A 21182-nucleotide genomic window follows, 5' to 3' on the forward strand; every position below is an offset into this window, starting at 1 on the left:
ATTCATTTGCTGCAGCTGCCACCCTTGAGAACTCGCTCCCTTGTTCCTTTTTAGTTAATTACCACTAATGGAATGGAAGGAATCCCTGGCAGCCTGCCATAGAAATCAGTTGCACGTTAGAAAAAGTTTCATAAATTTATTGTAAGTATCAATTTCAATGCTCCTTGCGACAGGAGAAGAATGTATATGAAGATGTTGTTTGAAGGGCAAGTGAAATGAACAAACTGCATAGTAACAAAGAGAAGAACTGTAATAGAGAAGATATCTCTGAACTGGATCTAATCACAGTAGAAAGTTATATTTTCTCATTAATCAACCCCCTACATTGTAGGTAGAGTTAAATGATCCAAGCCGTCATTCCCTAATATATGTTAATTGGTAAACATGTGGCCCTCCACAAGACAGTTATTAGTTTTTTTTGTGCATATGAATATTGATTAGTCTAATCCATTACTGGTTGTTTTCAATTGTCCTCACCCCAAATGACAGCAGACCCCAAACACTATGACAGAGATACAGATGTTTGTCAGGGGACAATGCAATCTGGCAAGGTTGAATTTGCAAACAGAATCAAATAATACTCTTCCAAAGCATTTGACAGCACACACCTGCTTATGAGAAGGAGTTTAGGTTATTCTTTGTTTTATTGGAAGCCAGGATAAGTTAGTAGCAGGATACAGTAGGATACAACTGTAGCTTAAACAAAAGGATGTTTTTTGTCAATATTGTGTAAAAAGAAGTGACAGGTTTTGACAGTGGTTTTAATATGGATTGAGAAGGAGATGGAGGAGTCACAGACTACCCCCAGACAACATGTTGAGTAGACTGGTTTAGCAAGCAAACCATCAGTAGAAATAATAAAGACTTGAGTAGGACAATACTTAGGCTGATGCTACACGTGGCGTTTTTCCTCAGCCTAAAAACGCCGCACAAGCCACACAGCCCGAAACTATGGCGTTTTTCAGCCTAGTACTGGTGACATAAGCAAATCCCATTTCCATGGTACTAATAGTGCGAAATAGCAAAAAACGCCGCGTATTTCCGCTAGGTCTGGCAGCTGCCTTTGCATATACATAGGAATAGCTTGCTTTGCAAATACTGGCGTATTTCGGCCTACGCTTGAAAAATCCGTGCTAAGGCGTTTTCTAGCGCATTTCCGCATTGTGTGGTTTGCTTCGAGTCTTTTCAAGCTATTTCTATGGATGATGATATCAGGCGTTTTTCAGCCGCCGAGAGAATTAGAAAATACGCAGCGGAAAAACGCCACGTGTGGCATCAACCTTAGGTGAAGGATGATAAGTTAATTCATTGCTCAATTAATTTATAAAGGAGAACTGAATAGATTCAGTGGTTATTGTTTCTTAGACAACCCTATCCATGATATCATAGGCATTTGTACAACCAAAACAAAACTGTGCCACTATTTTTTGCTTACCTGAAGTTTGGAGCAGATGCCCATTCCAGTGCCAGGCAGGCTAGGCCTACTGCTGCATACACCAACAGGAAGAAAATTGTCACGATAGCAGCAATAGTGTTTAACTTTCCAGCAAACAACACCAACTGAAAATAAAAAGAGTATCATTGTCTTACAACTGGATTAAATGTATTTTCAGTTAATTTGACTGATACAGTACCCCTGAATACAAATATGTAAAAAACAGAAGAAAATATCTAACATTCAAGTTGAACAAAGAATTTGCCTTTGATTAAATACAAACCCTGACAGTAAGCTGCAGATACAAGGGGAACTGCATTGAACCTTCTGACAAGTTATAGAAGGCTGTAAGTAGGACTGTGGTTTTTGGGTGGTTTTCTTTTAAACATAAATACCTCTCACCTGCTTTAGTTAAGTGTGAGAGGAGAGGAATCCTTTAGGCACTCTTGACCTCTCTGCAGGATGGATAAGGCATTTGCTACTCTATACTGAACTCATTTTTATGAGCCATAACTGAAAGCAAAGGCAGCAGAGAGCAGGAGGAAAGAGTGCGTTACTCCACATTGATTGAGAGGTAGATTTGTGCTTTCTTTTCTCCTAATACAACTGTACTAGATCAGTTTAAAAACAATGCATGTTCCTAACGACTTAACATAAAATGAAAATAATGCTTTCAGGTGAAACAGATGCAAAACATTTTCAGCTAAATCCATATTTATTAGGCATAAGTCAAATGTAGATTTACACAGTTATATGTCTTATGTCTAATATTCTTTATGCCTGGAATGAATACCCCTGGTGTATCTTTGAAGCACAAGCGGAAGCAGAGGCATAGGTCATGTCCTAAAAATGTGCAAATATGGTTGTGCTAAAAAACTGGTCTACTGAAAATACTGTATATTTCTACAGCTGTTTCTCAAGTCACTATGGAAGAGTGTTAATGATTTAGTTCTTCCTCCCCACCTATTTTATCCTTGTTGACAAGGAGATTTCTCCAGCGTGTAAATGCTAACTGTTTCTGGTGCTGACCTCTAAAATTTGCATTTATTTCAAGAGATTTGCTCATAGTCTTGCCTAAGCACTTTAGCCCTGTAACGCTATGGCACATGAGCAATGGAGAACCACCCTGATCAAAATGCTCATTTCCACTGGCTTCTACTTCACAATCTGGTGAATTAAAAATGGCTGTTAAACAAGCAGGGCCTCCATCAGTATTCATAATACTATGAAAGGTTGGCCCTTCCCACAGAAGGCCACAATTATTTTGCCTGTCACTTGGGCCCCTGGAGGGTGGGCACACCCACAACAAGAAGTATAAAGCTTAAGTGAAATAAATGCCTTATATGCACATTCACACCCCTAATCTGCCCAACATGTCCATTATGACAGAACCACCCCAATGAATTGAGCAAGCCCCACCTACTCCACTATAAATCACATCCCTTCATTACACCTTTGCAGCACTTCTGGCCACTTCTGCTACAGGGCCCATTTCTGGAGTACCTCTGTACACCCCAGAGGGTGGCCCTCTGCAAAAGTGATTGTCCATTTAGTGCTGCATGTAAATACTGATTTCTGAGTTGGAGAACAATATGTAATGCCAAAGTGTGTGCCCAAAGGCAGCCATTTCTATTTGTCAGAATTGCTGTAAATTGCTATTGTATAGCTGTAAGATCATGTTACTTGTATGATTTAGTAGAAAGGATGAGTAAGAATAGCAAGGCAAATTAATTAAAAGAAAGCAATGTAAAAGCTTAATTAAACTGGAGCTCTTATGTAACGACATTCAGTGCATTATTTATTTAAAGCCAGAATAATGTTATTAAACAGTTCTCCTCTAAATGCAAGCAAAGCTGCTAGAAATGGAAGTTAAGTAGGTGCTTCATGAATGCAGAAAGGAAGTGCGTTCCAATGTCAATGGCACTTGTCATGGGCGGGCTCGTCTTATGAACATGTACCACAGAACAATATATGCCTGTTAAATATGCAGGGTGTAACATAGGGCACAGTTACAGGGAAGTGAGCGGAGTTCATAGGACCTGGAATGAGGGGAACAAGCAAAGCCATGGTAATTTCAAAAGAAGCAGTTACCTTGTATCAAGTCAAATCTACTTCATTCACATGGTATTATGCAGATATTTTATGCAGAGGGTAATTATATTCAAATCTGGTATTTTGAGATGACTGACAGATCCAATAATATATAGTAAATTCTAATTTACACCATTCACCAGTGTGAGGGGAAAAGTGCAGTGCTGAGAATTAACATGTTCAATATCCGTTCTTTTCACATCATTACAGGCATAGTCTCTATATAAAAATACTTTCTAACAATGCAGTGGCTTTAGGTGTCTTAGGATATTTCTAAAGCAAAATATCCCACCCCTCTTAGTTACATTAGAGGCTGAACATGTGCATGGGAGTGAATAAGAGGCTGCAGTACATAGAATTATATATACCAGTGATGTCAACTAATCCCATGTCATTAGGTGATAATAATCCAGAAATCCAGTACTGGATCATTTTCATTTTTTGACATAGCTTTAGTTAACATTTCTTATATTATGCAGATTAAATGGCAAAAAAATAACAGTTATCCTTTCTCCAAGTAGTCCTATATGTATACAAATGCCATGGCTCATCTTCCATCACCACAGCTGAAAAAGTTTAAAGGGCCAGTACCACCAGCAAGAGAAAATATACTAAAATCAGTGTATTCTGTTTTCTGTTATGCAGGCCTAACAGTTCTGCTTTACTGCTCTCACTGTTACTAATAAGCCTATACACCATTTATAAAGTTGTTCGTACATTTTTTATCTGCTCATTACATATTTTTCATTGAGCACTGAATATTTATTGAGCCTGTCATAGTAAATGGGCACTCAAATGGTGCTGCAAACAAGGTCTGTAATACTTATAAATGCCCACATTTGTAGGAACGTTTTAGGGGAGGAATTTATCTCTATATGTTATTAATAAATTAAAAGTGGCATGCCTTTTGCAGCATCTGACGGTGAACACCCCTTTCCGTATGCATGGTAGCAAAGCAAGGATATTCAGAAGGTAAGAGTGCAAGAAGAAAATGCTGTTATAAATAACCACATCAATGAAAAAAGATAGCAGTGTCACTTTCTGTTAGGTGGGGTGCATTTGTGTAACTTAATTTGATACGTGTGATTTATCAGAGAAGCTTGTGTCCCTGACCCATCACCCCTAGACTCTGGCCCTCAGTCTCAGTGCATTGCCATGGATTCTGTTTAACTTAATAACAGAGAATAACAAACAGACACCATCCATCAGAATAAAGGCAACTTTACCTCTCGCAGAGGATGTTAACTAACACGGTGAGCACTGGGAACGGGGGACATAGAATTGTTTTCTTCATGAAGGCATTTGTGATTCTTCTGGTTAACAGTTAGATGTGTATTGCCTGGGACAGAGGATTGTTCTATATCCTCTATTACTCTTTCTAAAGGGATTGCTTCAATGTAGGATTATACGACCAGTCACAGCAAAAAATGAAAACTTTTTATACGCATTTAAATATAATGTGTTGCTACTAGGCTACTCTGGCAAAAATTGTATGGTTGTTTCATAAATACTACTATAGTTTTCATTTTTTGCTGTGACTGGTCGTATAATCCTACATTGAAGCAATCCCTTTAGAAAGAGTAATAGAGGATATAGAACAATCCTCTGTCCCAGGCAATACACATCTAACTGTTAACCATATTAAATATGTTAAATATTTGTAGGGTACAAGTTACCCTACAAAAACACAGGACCTGCCAAGCAAAGAAGATTATGGGTCTGCATTAGCGATGAGCGAATTTTTTTGCCAGGAATGGATTTGCAGCGAATTTCCGCATTTCGCCATTGGCAAATTGGTTAACAAAACTTCCACGCGTCAAAAAAAGTTGCAGTCGCATCAAAAAATGGGCGCAAAAATGGGCATGGTCATGAAAAATGTATACATTTATGTTGTATGCAAACCGTACATTCTATATAGGACCAGTCTCTGTTGTCTTAGCTGATACAAATACAAGCAGCTGCAATAGTCAGTGGAACCCTGTGCATTGACACTGTGCAAAGTGAAGCCCCTGCCTATATTTGAACTGGGACCACTATTAAATATCTTTCCACTGCCACAGCTATGGATTTTTTCAACTCATATTTGTGTAGGCCTGCAGTTGCCAGATCAGAGATTCATGTGAAGTATGCCACCCTTTTTACCCTAGGAACATCCATGACTTTCCGCCTACAGTTTCCATTCACCTTTGTAAGTGCAAATGGCACAGTCATACCGTAGTACCACATGCACTCATGCAAAAGGCAAACTGGAAAATAAACACTGAATCCTAAAAGCAGTAGAGAATCTATTTTTACCAAACTTACATTACGTTGTCCATCATGAATGAAAACAGATATACCAGCTACTGTATTTTGTAATACTGCAACCTACATAAAATTCTATGTTATGATAGAATATATATATTTATATCATCTTTGAGAAAGGCTGCAGTGGCAGCCGAAACGTTAGATGCATTTTTGTAATAAACGTTTTTGATTCACTTTAAGTCCTGTGAGTGTGGTACCTTCTACCCTGCTATAATTCTACATTTTGTTATGGACTGCATCCAGGCACTATTTAGTCTTTGTTTATGTGAGTGCCTGTTTACATGCTGTCTAAATGAAAAAAAAAATCTATTTATAACAGCAAGGCCACCCCACAGACTGCTGAATAAATGTATTAGTGAGCCGCAAGAACTGGTGAGGAGGTGTCACTAGGAGAGGGTAATAGTCAGGGACTGGCTGACATTCAGTGATTACTGTTGTCCATCATCTGACATTGGCAAACGGCAGATGAATTGGAGTTAATAGGATGGAAAAGTCTATTTTCATTTCGTGTGGTTCGTATTTTGACTCACTGCTCCTCTTAGACAACTCCTGCTCCTGAACATGTCTCAGAGGGGAGACATTCAAATGTCACAGCAGCTGTGAAGTTATTCAGTAACTCACACCGCTGAAATCTTTACCTCCAGATCTGATGGGAAGAAATACACTTTAGTTTATGAGGCTCATGGCATACGGTGTGTAAGAGAAGGGACAACTTTAATGATTCTAACATTTATAATTAGCATGCAAATTATCACTGATTCTAGTTTGTTCTCTGGTAACAAATGTAATAAAAACTATATGATATGAGGTATTTTTCAACTACATACACAGTATTTTTAGGTTATCCTATTGTTATATTCTAAAACCCCATTGTTTTTCAGGTCCTCCTGTCACTCATGGTTTGTTAATAGACTGTAGGTGACAACAGATGATATGTAAGTAACTGGAGTGGATAGACCTCATCCCAGAGAAGCTGCTTAACTCTGAGTTTCTACATGGTAACAGAGTCGGATCTTCAGGTTATTAACCTGTACTATCATTCCCCCATTCATCAACACTTTCCTTTAACCACTTGGGTGCTATCCCACTCCCTGCGCTTTATGCCATTCCATTTCCAATCATAATTTTACTTTAAAACCCTCTTTCATCTTCTGTCACATCCCCACTAAGCTATTAACCTTTCTTAACCCCTTTTCTGCTAATGGGAACAATCATTTTGCTGGCTCCTTTGATAGGGTAGAAACAAATTTCTCCATATTCCTTTAGCTTATTCTTTCTCTCCATACCCTTTATAAGTTCACCCAGTCTTTCTTTTCCATTTTGTTCTCTTCTGTTTCACCTATAACTTACTAGGAACACTTTGCCCTTGCTCAATGATCTGATTAATAACTTATTCACTAAGAAATTGGGGATAAATGATAGCATGTACAGTATAGGGATGCACTGAATCCACTATTTTAGGATTCGACTGAACCCTTAATCCTTCGTGAAAGATTCGGGCGAATACTGAACCGAATCAAACCTTTAAATTGCATATGCAAACTAAGCATCCAAGGGGGTTAAAAAAAAAATGCACGCTGCACACACGGCAAAGAGTTTTTAACAACTGTGTTTACGTGTCACGTTTATAAGGATTCTAATTCGGTTCGACCAGGACCATGGATTCCACCGAATCTGAATCCTGCTGAAAAAGGCTGAATCTTGGCTGAATCCCGAACCGAATCCTGGATTTGTTGCATCCCTAGTACAGTACATGGCAAAAACTAAGGCACACTCCTGGTAAGTGGACAGTTAACTAGTATCATAATGCCAATACAGGAAAAACAAGATGAAAAATGCCAAGAGCCAACAATTTGATTCAAAGTAGAGGGAGAAATACATCTGTAAATCTGAAGCTATTATTACTACAGGTATGGGACCTGGGGTTTTCCAGGTCCCATAAGGGATCTTTCCGTAATTTGGATCTCCATAACTAAAGTCTGCTAAAAATCATTTAAATATTGAGTAAACCCAATAGGATTGTTTTGCCTCCAATAAGGATTAATTATATCTTAGTTGAGATCAAGTACAAGGTACTGTTTTATTATTACAGAGAAAAAGGAAATCATTATTGGCTTATAATGGAGTCTATGGGAGATGGCCTTTCTGTAATTCGGAACTTTCTGGATAATGGGTTTCTGGATAAGGGATCCCATACCTGTACTATGTTACAAAATCCAGATACATGATAAATCAGCCCCTATCTGAGAGAGGCAGCTATAAATGATTTTGTAAATTTTAACATAATTTGTAATAATAAAACCCCGATGGTGAGATGGAAAATGATGTTATTCCTAAGGTTTATATTTTCTGTGGTACTGTTATATGTGACATTATTATATGTCATTAAATAAAAAAGCTTTAGCTAATTATTATTTTTTTAAAAATGATGCACAGCATTATAAGAATTGACTTTAAGCTTCTAGTTCGGGGGGATCTTAAATCTTAGTCAGTAAATGTTTTGCCTGCCATTCATATTATTGTTCTCTGTGGCACTGTTAACACTAATGCAACTGAAAAAAGTTTGCAATCTTCATGCAACATGGACAATTACAAAGCTTCTTTCAGCAAAATTAGCACATTTATATTGTAACCAGACAGTGGCATTTTGCTTTTACTTTGCATAAGATTGCAGCTTTTATAGATTTTGAGCTTTAATCAGCATCTAGCTATATTTGGATTTCTATTTTGCAATGTATGGCCATGACCAGTAGCACCTGGTACCATAGGCGGATTTTCAATAAGGCTAGGGGAGGCTAAGCCTCCCCAAACCTGCTTGGCACCTTAAAAAAAACAAAACAAAAAACCTCACTCCGTTTCTGCACTGTCCTGCAACTCTTCTGTTTCTGCAAGCTCCGGTTCTGCTGTGCTCCGACTGGATCTTTCTTCTTGTGGATGCTCCAATCAGAGCCCAGCTTTCTTGACAGACTGTAAAATTGACCAAGCAAAGCACAGATGCAGACAGGGATCGGGAGATTTTGCAAACTGAAGGCAGTGCAGAAATGAAGACTGAAAATGAGAATCTGCAGGCTGTAACTTTACCTAAGAACCAACTCTCAACTTTTGCTGCAGATTTCATCCCACAGGTACTATACACAGGCACTACACACAAGTACTATACTGTTCTAAAGGCTGAATCGCTAGCTGACATTAAATTGTTTTTTGCCTGACCTGACATTTATAATATCCCTGTCCCCAACCCTGACAGATGGATGGTAAGTTAACTCTTTCCCCCGAAAAAACTAATTGTGCTTTTATATATTTGTTGTTTTTTGCACTTACTATTTTGTTTTTTACTTTTGTCATTGTTTGTTCATTTCTAGTTAGTTACAGTGGGGCCAATGTTATGTATTGGTGCCAGTGTTTTAGTGCCAGGGCCTGAATATCTGCCATCTGTACCCACTGCCTCTCACTGCATATAATGTGCTGGTTTTGTAAATACAGACTGCATCTCACTGTATATAATGTGCTGGTTTTGTAAATACAGACTGTGTCTCACTGTATATAATGGGCCTGGGATGTCAGTACCCACTGCCTCTCTCTCTATAAAACTAACTTAAACACATCTAAAGGGGTGGTTCACTTTTAAGTTAACTTTTAGTATGTTATAGAATGGCCTATTCCTAGCAACCTTGCAATTGGTCTTCCTAATTAATTTTTTTATAGTTCTTGAATAATTTGACTTTCTCTTTTGCCTCTTTCCAGCTTTCAAATCGGGGTCACTGACCCCGGCAACCAAAAAGTATTGCTCTGCAAGGCTACAATTTCATTATGATTGTAATTTTCTATTTCTCATTTTTCCATGCAGGCCCCTTAACTATTCATATTCCCATCTCTTGTTTAAACCACTACCTGGTTGCTAGGATAAATAAGACCCTAGTAACCAGATAGCTGCTGAAATACCAAATGGAAAACTGTTGGACAAAAAGCTAAATAACTGAAAAACCATTAAAAAGAAAAGAGGACCAACTGCAAATTGTCTCAAAATATCAATGTCTACCTTATATTAAAAGTGAATTTAAAGGTGACTTACCCCTTTAAGCTAACTGAACCCAAACACAAATGGATGGAGAACCCCTCACAGAAGTGCACGTATGAATACGTTTACATCCTAAGCATTTTAGGGTAAAAAAGCACCCCCACCCACACTTTTACGCAGTATCCTTGGGAGTCAGTGGGAACAGCAAGAGGTAGTTGGGAGGTTAACTTTTTATGCCAGCAGCGAATCCACTAAGTCTCACAGTAGCTGTAGGTCAGTCTCTGTATGGCCCATCTTTAGCCTCCCCAAACAAAAAAGTCACCCTGCGCCTATGCCTGGTACTTTTCAAAATGATGTAGTACATCGTTGGTTGCTAGGTTAAAGGGGCTGTTCACCTTTAAATGAACTTTTAGTATGTACAAAATGCTATTTTGAGACAATTTGCATTTGGTCTTCATTTTTTATAATTTGAGTTTTTCTTTAAATTATTTAGCTTTTTGTTCAGCAGCTTTCTAGTTTAGAATTTGCTAGGGCCCAATCTAACCTAGCAACCAGGCAGTGGTAACAAAGTAAAATTGTAGCTTCACAGAGCATTCATTTTGTGACTGCTGGGGTCAGCGACCCCCATGTTAAAGCTGGAAAGAGTCAGAAAAGGAAGGCAAATAATTCAAAACAGTAGAAAATAAAAAGTAAAGACCAGCTGAAAAGGTGACTAGAATAGGCCATTCTATAACATACTATGTGGCAGATTTAAAAACATTCATGGAAAAACGCTAAAAACGTACATTTTTCATATTGATGCAAAAATCTTTTGGATTTGTCAATTTTGTTGCATAAATGGAGAAAAATCACAGTTTATCTGTGTCAAAATTGTATTTCTGCGCAAAAAATATGAATAAAAAAAAATCAAATGTTAGTAATTGCCCCCCAAAGGGTTAACCTGAGGATAAACCACCCCTTTAACAGTCTCATCTATAACATGATTAAAGTACATCTAATGTTGAACTTTAAGATGGACATGGACAGGCTTTGCAAAGTGTATATTTCATAATCATCCTACAGTAGGATTCTAGTTCACCACGATTTATTGTCATCTAATATAAGGGTTTTATTTTGCAATGGAAGCTATAGGGGTAATTTACTTATAGCTAGTGAGATCACGCAAAATTTGCTGCATTGTGTCAAAAATTCCATTACTTAAAGGTACCTGCTTCTAAAGCTGTGCAAATACCCTGTACCTTTGACCATGGCAGCAACATTGTGGGTCTGATTCACGTTAAAGCACATTCATAATTGCACTTAATTCAGTGCAGTGGCCGTAATTGCGCCAGGCACATCACTCCTGGTGGACACAATGATGCTGGGTATTATAGGAAAAATGCTGCACTGTGGGTAACAGACATGGTGATTGTGTCAGAAATTGCCCTTTGCACACTGCACAGTAAGTACATAACCCTTAGTATGTCATCCCCAATGTCTGTTTTGTGTCAGCCTCATGCTGCATCTGCAGAAGAGTGGCAACACTTAAGAAATTGATGTTTAATTATATGGTTTTAAAATAGGACATTTACATTTCCGCTCTTAACACTATATATACATACAGTGTGCATACATGGCTTTTTGCTGCTAATCAAATACTGACACATGCTATGTGCTAAGGAATTTCATGGAATGCAATGAAATACAAAAACAGGCATTAACATTTCTGATCTAGAAAAAAAATATATAAAAGCTGATTTTCTATTCACACTAGCAGTCAGTGCATGATGTACATTAATATTACTGGACTGTTTATTGCTAAAGTGGTATTTAGTTCATATACCTTTATAACATATTCTATATTTTTATGCAGGAATTCTCTCCAGCCAGCTGCCAATTTGAGCTGTTCTCTACAGTTCATCACCAGCCCAATTTCAGCACATTATTCTGTAAGCTGTTTTTAGCCCTCTAAATTTTCCCCCCTATAAATTTCCTCTGCCGACATAGTGACCACCAGTTTGTCAGAACAGCCTGACTGCAAATCACAGATCCACGTAATCGATGTTGCTGTGTCTGAGGTAAATGATGAACAAGGAATGTGATGAAGCCATTCTGGGCCCACACCTTCAGGAAGGAGACGAGGCATGTTTCTAATGGAATTTCCAGCCTAATGGTAATCAGGTCTAATTACTATTTAACAGATTAATTTATCTTCAGTGTAGTTTTTTTTTCTTAATGATACACTTGAACTGATTTCAGTTACCAAACAACTAAAATAGTGGAAATATTGTATTCCTGGATGCTCTTTATTAGAAACAAGTCTCTCATTGCAAGAGCAAATAGAAACATAGGGAGATATTTATCCTAACACAAAACTGGCCATTCTGGGGCAAGTCATTCCTCCATACAACAGAAAATGCTAGAGGAATGTATTTTCATATATTTACCTAGCCAGAGACTTAAGCCAGTTTGTCATGATAAACAGAATAACTGGATGATTCCCATCTCCCTAACGTCTTAAACCTGACTGCAAAAGCAACAAATTTCTATGCAACCGGAACCTACTAGTAAGTAGAACAGATCCGTTTGCATGGAACACTTAAGGGAATGTATCTTATTATGTTGTTTTGGCCAAAGGAAGCATTTTACCAATATAATTTTTGCTCTACAGCATGGGTCCTCAAACTTTTTAAGCAGGGGGCCAGTTCATGGCCCTTCAGACTGTTGGGGGGGCTGGGATAATGTCCTCCCCTCATGTCCTCATACTATGGCCCGCTTCCCCCTGCGTCTTACAGGCTCCCCGCTGCTTCCTCTGACTCCCTGCTGCTTCCTCCGGCTATCCCTGTGTCTCCTCCGGGTCCCCGCTGCTTCCTCCAGCTCTCCCCATGTTTCCTAATGCTCCCCCCTGCGTCCTCCTGCTTCCTACTACTCCCTGCTGCTTGCTCCCAATCCCCACTGCTTCCTCTAGCTCTCCCCATGTTTCATCCTGCTCCCCACTGCTTCCTCCCACTCTACCCTGCATCCTCCTACTGCGTCCTCGCATCAGATCATAGTGGGGGCCGGGTAAATTACCTTGGGGGGGCCGTATCCGGCCCCCGGGCTGTAGTTTGAGGATGCCTGCTCTGCAGGGTCCAATCATGACAGGTGCTCAAAATGACCAGCCAAACACAGAAATTGTCTGCTAATTCACTTGAAAGTAATAAAACTGGTTGCCCACAGCATTTCATATGTAGGGAGCTGGATTGAAGGGTATGAAACACATACAAACCTTGGTCAAGTCATGTAGCAACTATCATAGTCATTGCCTTTTTTATTTTACCTGACCTAGAGCAATAAAAGCTGTACCTCGGTTTGCAAACGCTATGGCGGAGTGACCCGCTTATTCCACACTAGTGTATACTATTAGAAGCTTCATTCAAAAATAGAGATATTACTGTTATTACCTGAACCAGAAACCAGGACATAATTACAGATACCCAGGGATTTCCTCCACGGGATGTCTTCTTCGCTGGCATCAAGAGTTTCCCTGTTAGACACACACAACAAACTTGCTGGTAAGGAATGATTGGATTTGTTATGGGTCATGTCTAGAATGTATGTGCAATAATGTGTTCTTGTAGGTACAGAAGAAGACAATGAGTAAACATGAAAATGATGTTGAAAGTAAACGTAAACTGTATTTTACATTTATTTAATCCCCTATCATGAGGTTCTGGGACATGTAACACTGCAAGGTTCATATATACCTTATGCATATAAAGGACTATACAATACATGATTGGCGCCTCAGCTTCTAGATGGCTGTTGCAATGCTAACTGATAAAATACTTTTTTGTCTGCTTGAAAACTAAGAAGGTGTATGCACTCAGACATGAAAAGCTGTACAATAAAAGCCCTTTTCAAATTAAACATGTAACCCAAAGCCATTTTTTATTAACACATCTATACCCATTATATAAGCAATTAAAAGTCCCTGCTGTCAATCATATATTGCCTGACCCGCCTCTATGCCTTAGGCATAGGGGTGGGGCAGACAGTTACTTTCACTTTCAATTCAGAACTTCTTAGATGTCACTGCACTCCTCACATTCCCCCTCCCTCCTCACCATCTAATTTTGTAACCAGTGCATGGACTTGGGCATCAGGTCCCCCCATACTGGCACAGAAACAAGATTTTGGCAGGGTGCACAGCTTGCATTAATAACAGTGTCCACAAAATGGAGCCTGCCTGTTTTTTGCAATTGGGAATTCCAGTGCTGAAGGAAATAAGTTTTAAAAAATGTATATAGTGTAATTGAAGTTTATTTTGCCTTGACAAACACAATAGAAAACAATTTGTAATTATTTCTTAGGGTGACAGGTAATAGATCATGTAGAAGTATAAGACATGTACAGTACTGTTTTTCACATATATATTTTTCTTTTTTCTACCTACTCACCACTTTCACTAGCATTTTCACTAAAAAATGTCCACTACTCAAGGGTTTGCACTAACCATTATTTCTAGGTGTGGATTGTTTCAAGTGGTAGAAAAGCTTGCTGAAATTGTGCAGCCAAACTACACTTTACTTTTATGACTATAGTAATCTGTCCCGAACCCAGGCGCCGACTGGCAATCTGTGGATTCTGGCAAATGCCAAAGGGGCTACTGTAAGATGCCATAGACAGTCATTGTTTATTGGGATGGTGGGGGGCTGCTTGGGCCTCTGTTTATATGAATAGCCAGGACCTAAGTTAGGGGGCAGGTAAGGAATAAAAGGGGCCACCTACATACATAGAACACAAATATACAATTAATATTAATTGATATAGACAGGTACAGGCATGGCTTATTTAGCTGTTGTTAGTGATGAGCGAATTTTTTGCAAGGCATGGATTAGCAGCGAATTTTCGCATTTTGCCATTGACAAATTGTTTCAGCAACTTCAGCAAAAAAAAAGTAAAAAAAACGCATGTGACAAAAAAAAGTCGCACAACAAATGCATTTTGCATGATTTTTCTCCGTTTTGCGAATATCACCGTTTTGCAAACTTTTTGGCGAAGTGAAACGGGACACATTCACTCATCACTAGCTGTTGTCAATCTGGCTTGATAAAGGGTCAAGCATTGGCCTAAAAAGTTGCATTGTTGGATATCTATCCTTTGACCCTGGTCTGTTTCCAACTTTGAGTTTGTCTTAGAATTCTACAGATGTTATCTGATTCACACTTGGTCTTTCTGACTATGTCCAGCTCATTCCTTACCAGCTCCTTATTCACAATAAATGTTTGGCTTACTTGCCTGCACCCCTGTGTTTTTGTGTGGTAGGACATGGCAGAACCCATGTAGCTAAGGGCCAGGCCCAAGGCCAATAATGGCTGTTATAGGCAGAAAAGCATGCCTAGACATGAATCAGGGCTAGAACTAGGGGTAGGCAGAATAGGCACCTGCCTAGGGCGCAATGGTGGGGGCGAGCCTCCCTCTTCTGTCATCTACTACGTTTCAGGCCAGCATGCATCTGTTCACTCGGTTGCGCATGCGCACACGGGGGGGGAATGGGCCAAGCCAGCTGGGTTGCCTAGGGGCCAGCTTGGCCCGGCATGGACAGGAATCCACATACACCCTGGGGTTTGGGTTTGCCATCCATGACAGCAGCACGGTATATGGCACTATCGTATACTAACAGAAGCCAGTATTATCTGTGGTTAGCTTGAAGTGGGCTTTCAACATCTCAACACAGGAACAAAACACACTAACAGGACCAAGATGCTATTAAAAGCAGAAATTTCAAGTTTGCCCAGCTATAGAATTAACTAAAAGAGCAATCTTCTTAATTATAATGATGCACAGTATGTTTGATGTGTAATTTACAAGAAAATGTTGTGATAAATCTGCATTTTGTACATTCAAAGTAGGAGTTGCGTTCATTAATTTCCTATTCTCTTTTTCCAGTGTAGGCTGTAGGCAGATATGTAAATGGTTAAATGACTGTGAATAAGTGGAACTGCCGTACATTAAGTGTGTAAAGTGGTCCATATTTCATAGACTGACACCCCAGAGGGGACAGCAAGAAAGGCTTTAAAAGCTCCTTGATATTCTTTTTTTATTGTGACAGTCTAGCTGTTGGGGATGTAGATGGATATTTACAAATTTTGCATAGCAAACACTTTCTGCTGCTGCCACCATGAGTTTTTGGGTTCCATGATTTTAAATATTCCTATAATTGAGAAATATATCTATGCATCATGTTTTTTCCTTAAAAGCTACTGACATTGGAGAGAAAAATATATCATTGGGCTTACTGACAATTGCAAGATGCAGCTAGATACACACATCTCTGCCAACTTGCACCAGTCAAGAAGCCTTGTATTCACTTATACTTGTCAGGTGCAAATTTTTTTTTTTTAATTGAAGCTCGAGCAAAGTGCTTCAAATGACCCAAAAAGTGCAAAGTGCATTAAAAACACACAGACAAAAACACGGTGCCAATAGACTTGTCTTTGAAAAGCAGAGCAAAAAGGCACAAAATGAAAAGAGCTTTTAGATTTACAAGGCTAGGGTAAATGCCTTTATTTCTGACCTCCCTGGGCAAAAGGCCTGCAGGGGGGAGGAGTCTTCAGACCCCCTTTGCCACAAAGACTAAGAGAACCCCTTCATCCAGATCTCTCCAGCCAAAAGGCTTCCAGGGGAATAGGATAACAAATGACCTCTGGAGAGGTCTCAGTACTTATGTGCCCTTGGCAGGGCCGGGTTTCAGGAGAGAAGGAGCCTGATAACCACACATTGCCCCCTAGATCTGTGCAAACCCATAACAGCCTATTGCACTGACCCAAAAAAAGACATAGAAAAAAGTGCCAAAATGGCAAATGGTGGAGAATAAATAAATAGATTTAACTATAAATATATTTAAATGTATTTAAATAAAATTTATTATTTAGAAAAATTCTAAAGAGAGTGTGAATTCAATTACACATAATGCCCAAAAGGCTGATTCTAAAATCCATATCCTACCTTTTAATGAAAAGTTAGAGTATTAGTCCATTAAAAATGAAAATCAGTTAATGTATGCTAAGAGATTGTAATGTTTACAAGGTAAATTATATACATTATGAACAAGCAAAAACAGTTTTTGTAAAGAAGTGTTGGTTACACTATAAGGTCAAATACAAAGAAGGCCTGTAAAACTGGTGAGACTTGCATCATCCAGCACACATAGCAATAGCTGTTATTGTAAATTCAGTATAAAAATACAGCATGTTTAGATATATTTATGTTTAGGTTTTGTTCTTTTCCATCAACAACTAAAAACTTTGGGGTTTGGGTGTAGGGACCACAAAATAGTTTGTCCTGGGTCCCATTAATCGCTAGTTACAAGCAGTGGATAAGCTAGTTACAGATAAATTCAGAACATTAATTTAGCCACACCACCCAATAGGCATTTTGTTGTCTTGTTATTTATATTAGTTACAGTTGTGCCCACCCCACACTGTCATCCTTGGTGAAACAATCGGTTACAAAATGCATGTTTGTGTTTAGGAACAAATTATGTAACTATTAAATAGCACATTGATTAAGAGACTGAAATGCTTGAATCGTTTGTTTCAATGGTATTTCAGAGCTATCTGCATAAAGTCTTCCAGGATAATAGATACCTGTATATACTTACCCAGCATATTTAGGGTTTAAAGCAGAATGGACGTTTACTGCTTTTTAATAATTTGTTTATTCTTATGACATCCTGATTGCTGGTAAGCAACCAAAAAGAGACTTTGCTACAGACAGCCAGCAAAGCTCAGCTCAGAATTTCTGATGTTTCTGTAGAAACATGGCAAATGTTTTTAACTACCTGGCTACTAATATTGAGACCTGAAGAGCAATGTAAACATGCACATTACAAAATGAAATTGAAAAATTCAGAAGGCAGAAAATGGGAATGTCTGATATATAATTCAGAAATATAGCAGAAGAGCCAGGTGAATCTGGATACAAAGGGGACTTTATTTCTTCCCTAATAAATTACCAAAAGTACACTCCTTGCAGCCATTCACATCTCTGATTCAATGTTCTGCTCGTCTGGCTTTTATATCCGTGCTTTTTAACCTAAATGACAGTATAATGTGCAAAACCATTGTATTATACTTTTCAAGTCATATTTCCTCAGAAATAAAGAAACAAAATCAGCAGAGTTAATGATCCGATCAAACAGGAATCCTCCATCCCCGGCTATAGGAATTTGCGGGAGGCGCGCCTGTTTTCAGCCTGATGTTGCTAGGGCCTCGGCTTGTTCATCAGTTCCTGCTTAATACATATGTATTTTAGCCCTTATTTTACTGGAATGTGCATTAATATGTAGCAACCTCATCATGTAAAATAGAATTCTAGTCATGTAGCAAAAATGAGCAACTGTTTTTTCCTCTCGGCAAAAATACAAAGTACTCTGGAGTAGTGTTTGCTGCTTGGAAAAAAAAAGACTCAGCGCGGATGCAGAAAAATCAGCATGGCATCGAGGGTTGCTTTTGAATCTCCATTAGAGACAAATTACATAAATAGGTTATTCTATTTGCATCTGATCAAATGGCCACACAAAGCCAGTATCCTACAAGGAAATTAAATGGAATGGATTTGTATAATGTCTCAATTAATGGCTAACAGGGATGTTTACACCTTCAGATTGGGCTCTTATTTCCCTTCTATTTAGCACAAAGTGGTGATTAGTCTCTCACCTCCACTACCTATGGTTACCATTTTAAAGAACTATAGTCACTGTAACCATACTGACAACATACCAGAAGCTTCTGGGGCACATAACAGTATGGAGGGTCAAGTTGGGGTTCTGACTGATGTACAACATCAATATATATGTATATATACTAGATTATATTCCCCAACATTCTGGTGGAGATGGAGCCGTAAAATGCACAGAATCTCTGGTTATGCCTTTGCTCAGTATTATATCATTGATTCTCTCTCATTATCACAGAAAAAGAACATGCTGAATTTCTGTAAGAAACCATTAGAGAGATGGACAAAAGATGGACACTGCTGCATAAAGCTAGCACCCTTAACCCAGCCAGGGAAGGCATTGATATTCCTCTCTGCTCGAGTGATAGTTGGGAAGCCCTGCCAAGGATAGAAAGGACTTGACAAGGACGTCCAACAGAATGAGTGAGCTGCACTTGGTGCGGAATGGGGGCGGTGGGTTAGGAAATTAATTCAAATGGAAGAACAGATAAGGAGGAAACTTTAATTAGAAATTGTCAGAAAGTGAAGGAAATTGGCAAATAACAACTTACACAGTTCTTGTTTCTCTTATAAATATTATACACATAATATCTATATAGCAATATTAACAAAGCTGGACAAGGAAAGGTTAAGATCCATCTCACTGACTGTTTAAATCTGTGTGACGTGACTGTAATATTAGATAGCTGACATCATGAGCAGGCTACAGAACTGTATAGAGTTTTTTAAAGCAAAAATCTCAGGGTTCTGTAAAACATGCAATCTAAATGGTACTGCATGGTCTTAATGGTCTTAATTAGCTACAACTTGAATTCACTACATCTTCAGTGAATACAGATTATGACAAATATAGGGGGTCACTTACTTTTCCCCAGATGCAAGTGCTAGAACAAGAGAACACCACTTAGCGCTCATTTAACAAACATTTTTGTCTCGGGGAATGCTCTACCTACTACTTTGCGCCAGACTGAAAATTCAGCGCTAAATGTTGAAAGCAGTATAAAGGGGTCCAGGCCAGCCCTGTGCTTACCTACTGCCCCATAGTAGGGGCAGGGACACATTGTGGCCTGCATTACGGCTCTGCACGCATCTGAATGATGCAAGTTAGGGGGGAACACCTATGTGCTGATTAACACAGTCAGGGCTGTATTCATAGGTGTGGCACTACAGTACATCTTGTGGCAATGTGGACAGACCACAAAGCACCAGCTATCAGCATTTTTACTATGTTGTAAATGGGTCCAAGAGGCTTCAATGAGCGACCAAAGTGTCCAGCCATTTCCCTTATGACATTATGAATAACCGAGAGTAGTGTTTCTCAAACTGTGAGGCAAGTATGTTTTTTTAGAGTCCTGGCTGCCATAATCACTCCCCATATACAGCAGCAGCCATACTTCATGTATTAAACAATTAATGAGTTATGGAAAACTAACAGTTGGGTTAAAAAACACATTCACTGGTGTATGTAGGTTACCCAAGCATAAAAATTATTCTCTCATGAGAAAGCAGATACTGCAGCACCATCAGCAGTTATTTAATAAAGTTTGGGGTTTTGTAGGTGATTAGGTTCAAGGCAGCTGATTGGATGCTGCTGGAACATCACATAAATCACAGCGTGATCACTTGAAACTTAGCTTACTTAAGGAAAAGGTTGTAAGTAATTCTGCAGAGACATACACATATGTTGTAGTATCTTCCTGCCCTTGACTGAACTTGTCAGCTGACTGGTATGTTCCTCTGAACTAATAATATTGCAAAGATCCAGTCGCTCAGCAGAGAATTGCATTCCTTCCAATGGTCTAGTTGTATGGACTAAGAAAAGGTAAGGGTTTGAGGTGCTCAGGGGCATGGCCGAATTTGTCTGGGTTTTGAAATTTTAAAGGTTTGGGAGGTATGGGGGTTGTTTGTGGTAACCTGTTTAAAAAACAGTAAACAAGTAAAAAAATATGACACTATGGGGCCTAATCATTAAAGTACGATTGGGTACGAATGCTAAAAATTCGTATTTTTTTCTACGTTTTAGAACTGTGTGTATTTTCTGCAATTTTTTTGTTAATTTCTGCGACTGGCCTGCTTCTACTTAGCCCTACCTATATGCACAGTCACACCACAACATGGCTTAACTCCACAATCTATATGGGAAAATCCAAATAGAAATATGTATAATGAAAAATGATAAATACATGCAAACAGTATGGTAAAGTACCTAGCTAGAGTGAACACCGCATGCTGCTGCATTGTGGATAATGATATATTGTTGAGAGCAAAGCATAAGATTTGCAAGCACTGAAATCTATTTCCCTCTTCATATTTTGAATAAATAGTTTATTTGGATGGCAAAGCAGGCAGTAATGCTTACTTTTCTACTGATGTACAGCGCTGTACAATTTGAGCATGGTTTCACAGCAATTAAAGAGTTGTTTTTGGGTAAAAAAGTGAGACTCATTAATGTGCTGCCAATGCCAACTAGACAATAAGGTTTTATCTTTTAGATGACAATGATAGATATCAAAGCTGAACACAGATAAGGAAAAACTACAAAAGGACACACACATCTCCTCTTCCATCTAAGGGAAAAGTTTAGTGATAATCTGATTATTGAACTCATTAGACTGTACGCTCTTTGGATAT

The 21182-nt window shown here is 38.7% G+C and overlaps 1 protein-coding gene across 1 annotated transcript in view; it reads right to left on the minus strand.

The window, feature by feature from the left end:
• LOC100498108 (solute carrier family 12 member 9) overlaps positions 1-21182 on the minus strand; it is a 123166-nt gene that overhangs the window by 34186 nt on the left and 67798 nt on the right. The window contains exons 8-9 of the mRNA XM_002937349.5: positions 13274-13356; positions 1436-1560 (exon numbers count right to left, since the gene is read on the minus strand). Coding sequence (XP_002937395.2) covers positions 1436-1560; positions 13274-13356 — 208 coding nt within the window. The remainder of the gene's footprint in view (positions 1-1435; positions 1561-13273; positions 13357-21182) is intronic.

Source organism: Xenopus tropicalis, chromosome 5 (genome assembly GCF_000004195.4).
Source record: "Xenopus tropicalis strain Nigerian chromosome 5, UCB_Xtro_10.0, whole genome shotgun sequence".
NCBI classification, from domain to species: Eukaryota; Metazoa; Chordata; class Amphibia; order Anura; family Pipidae; genus Xenopus; species Xenopus tropicalis.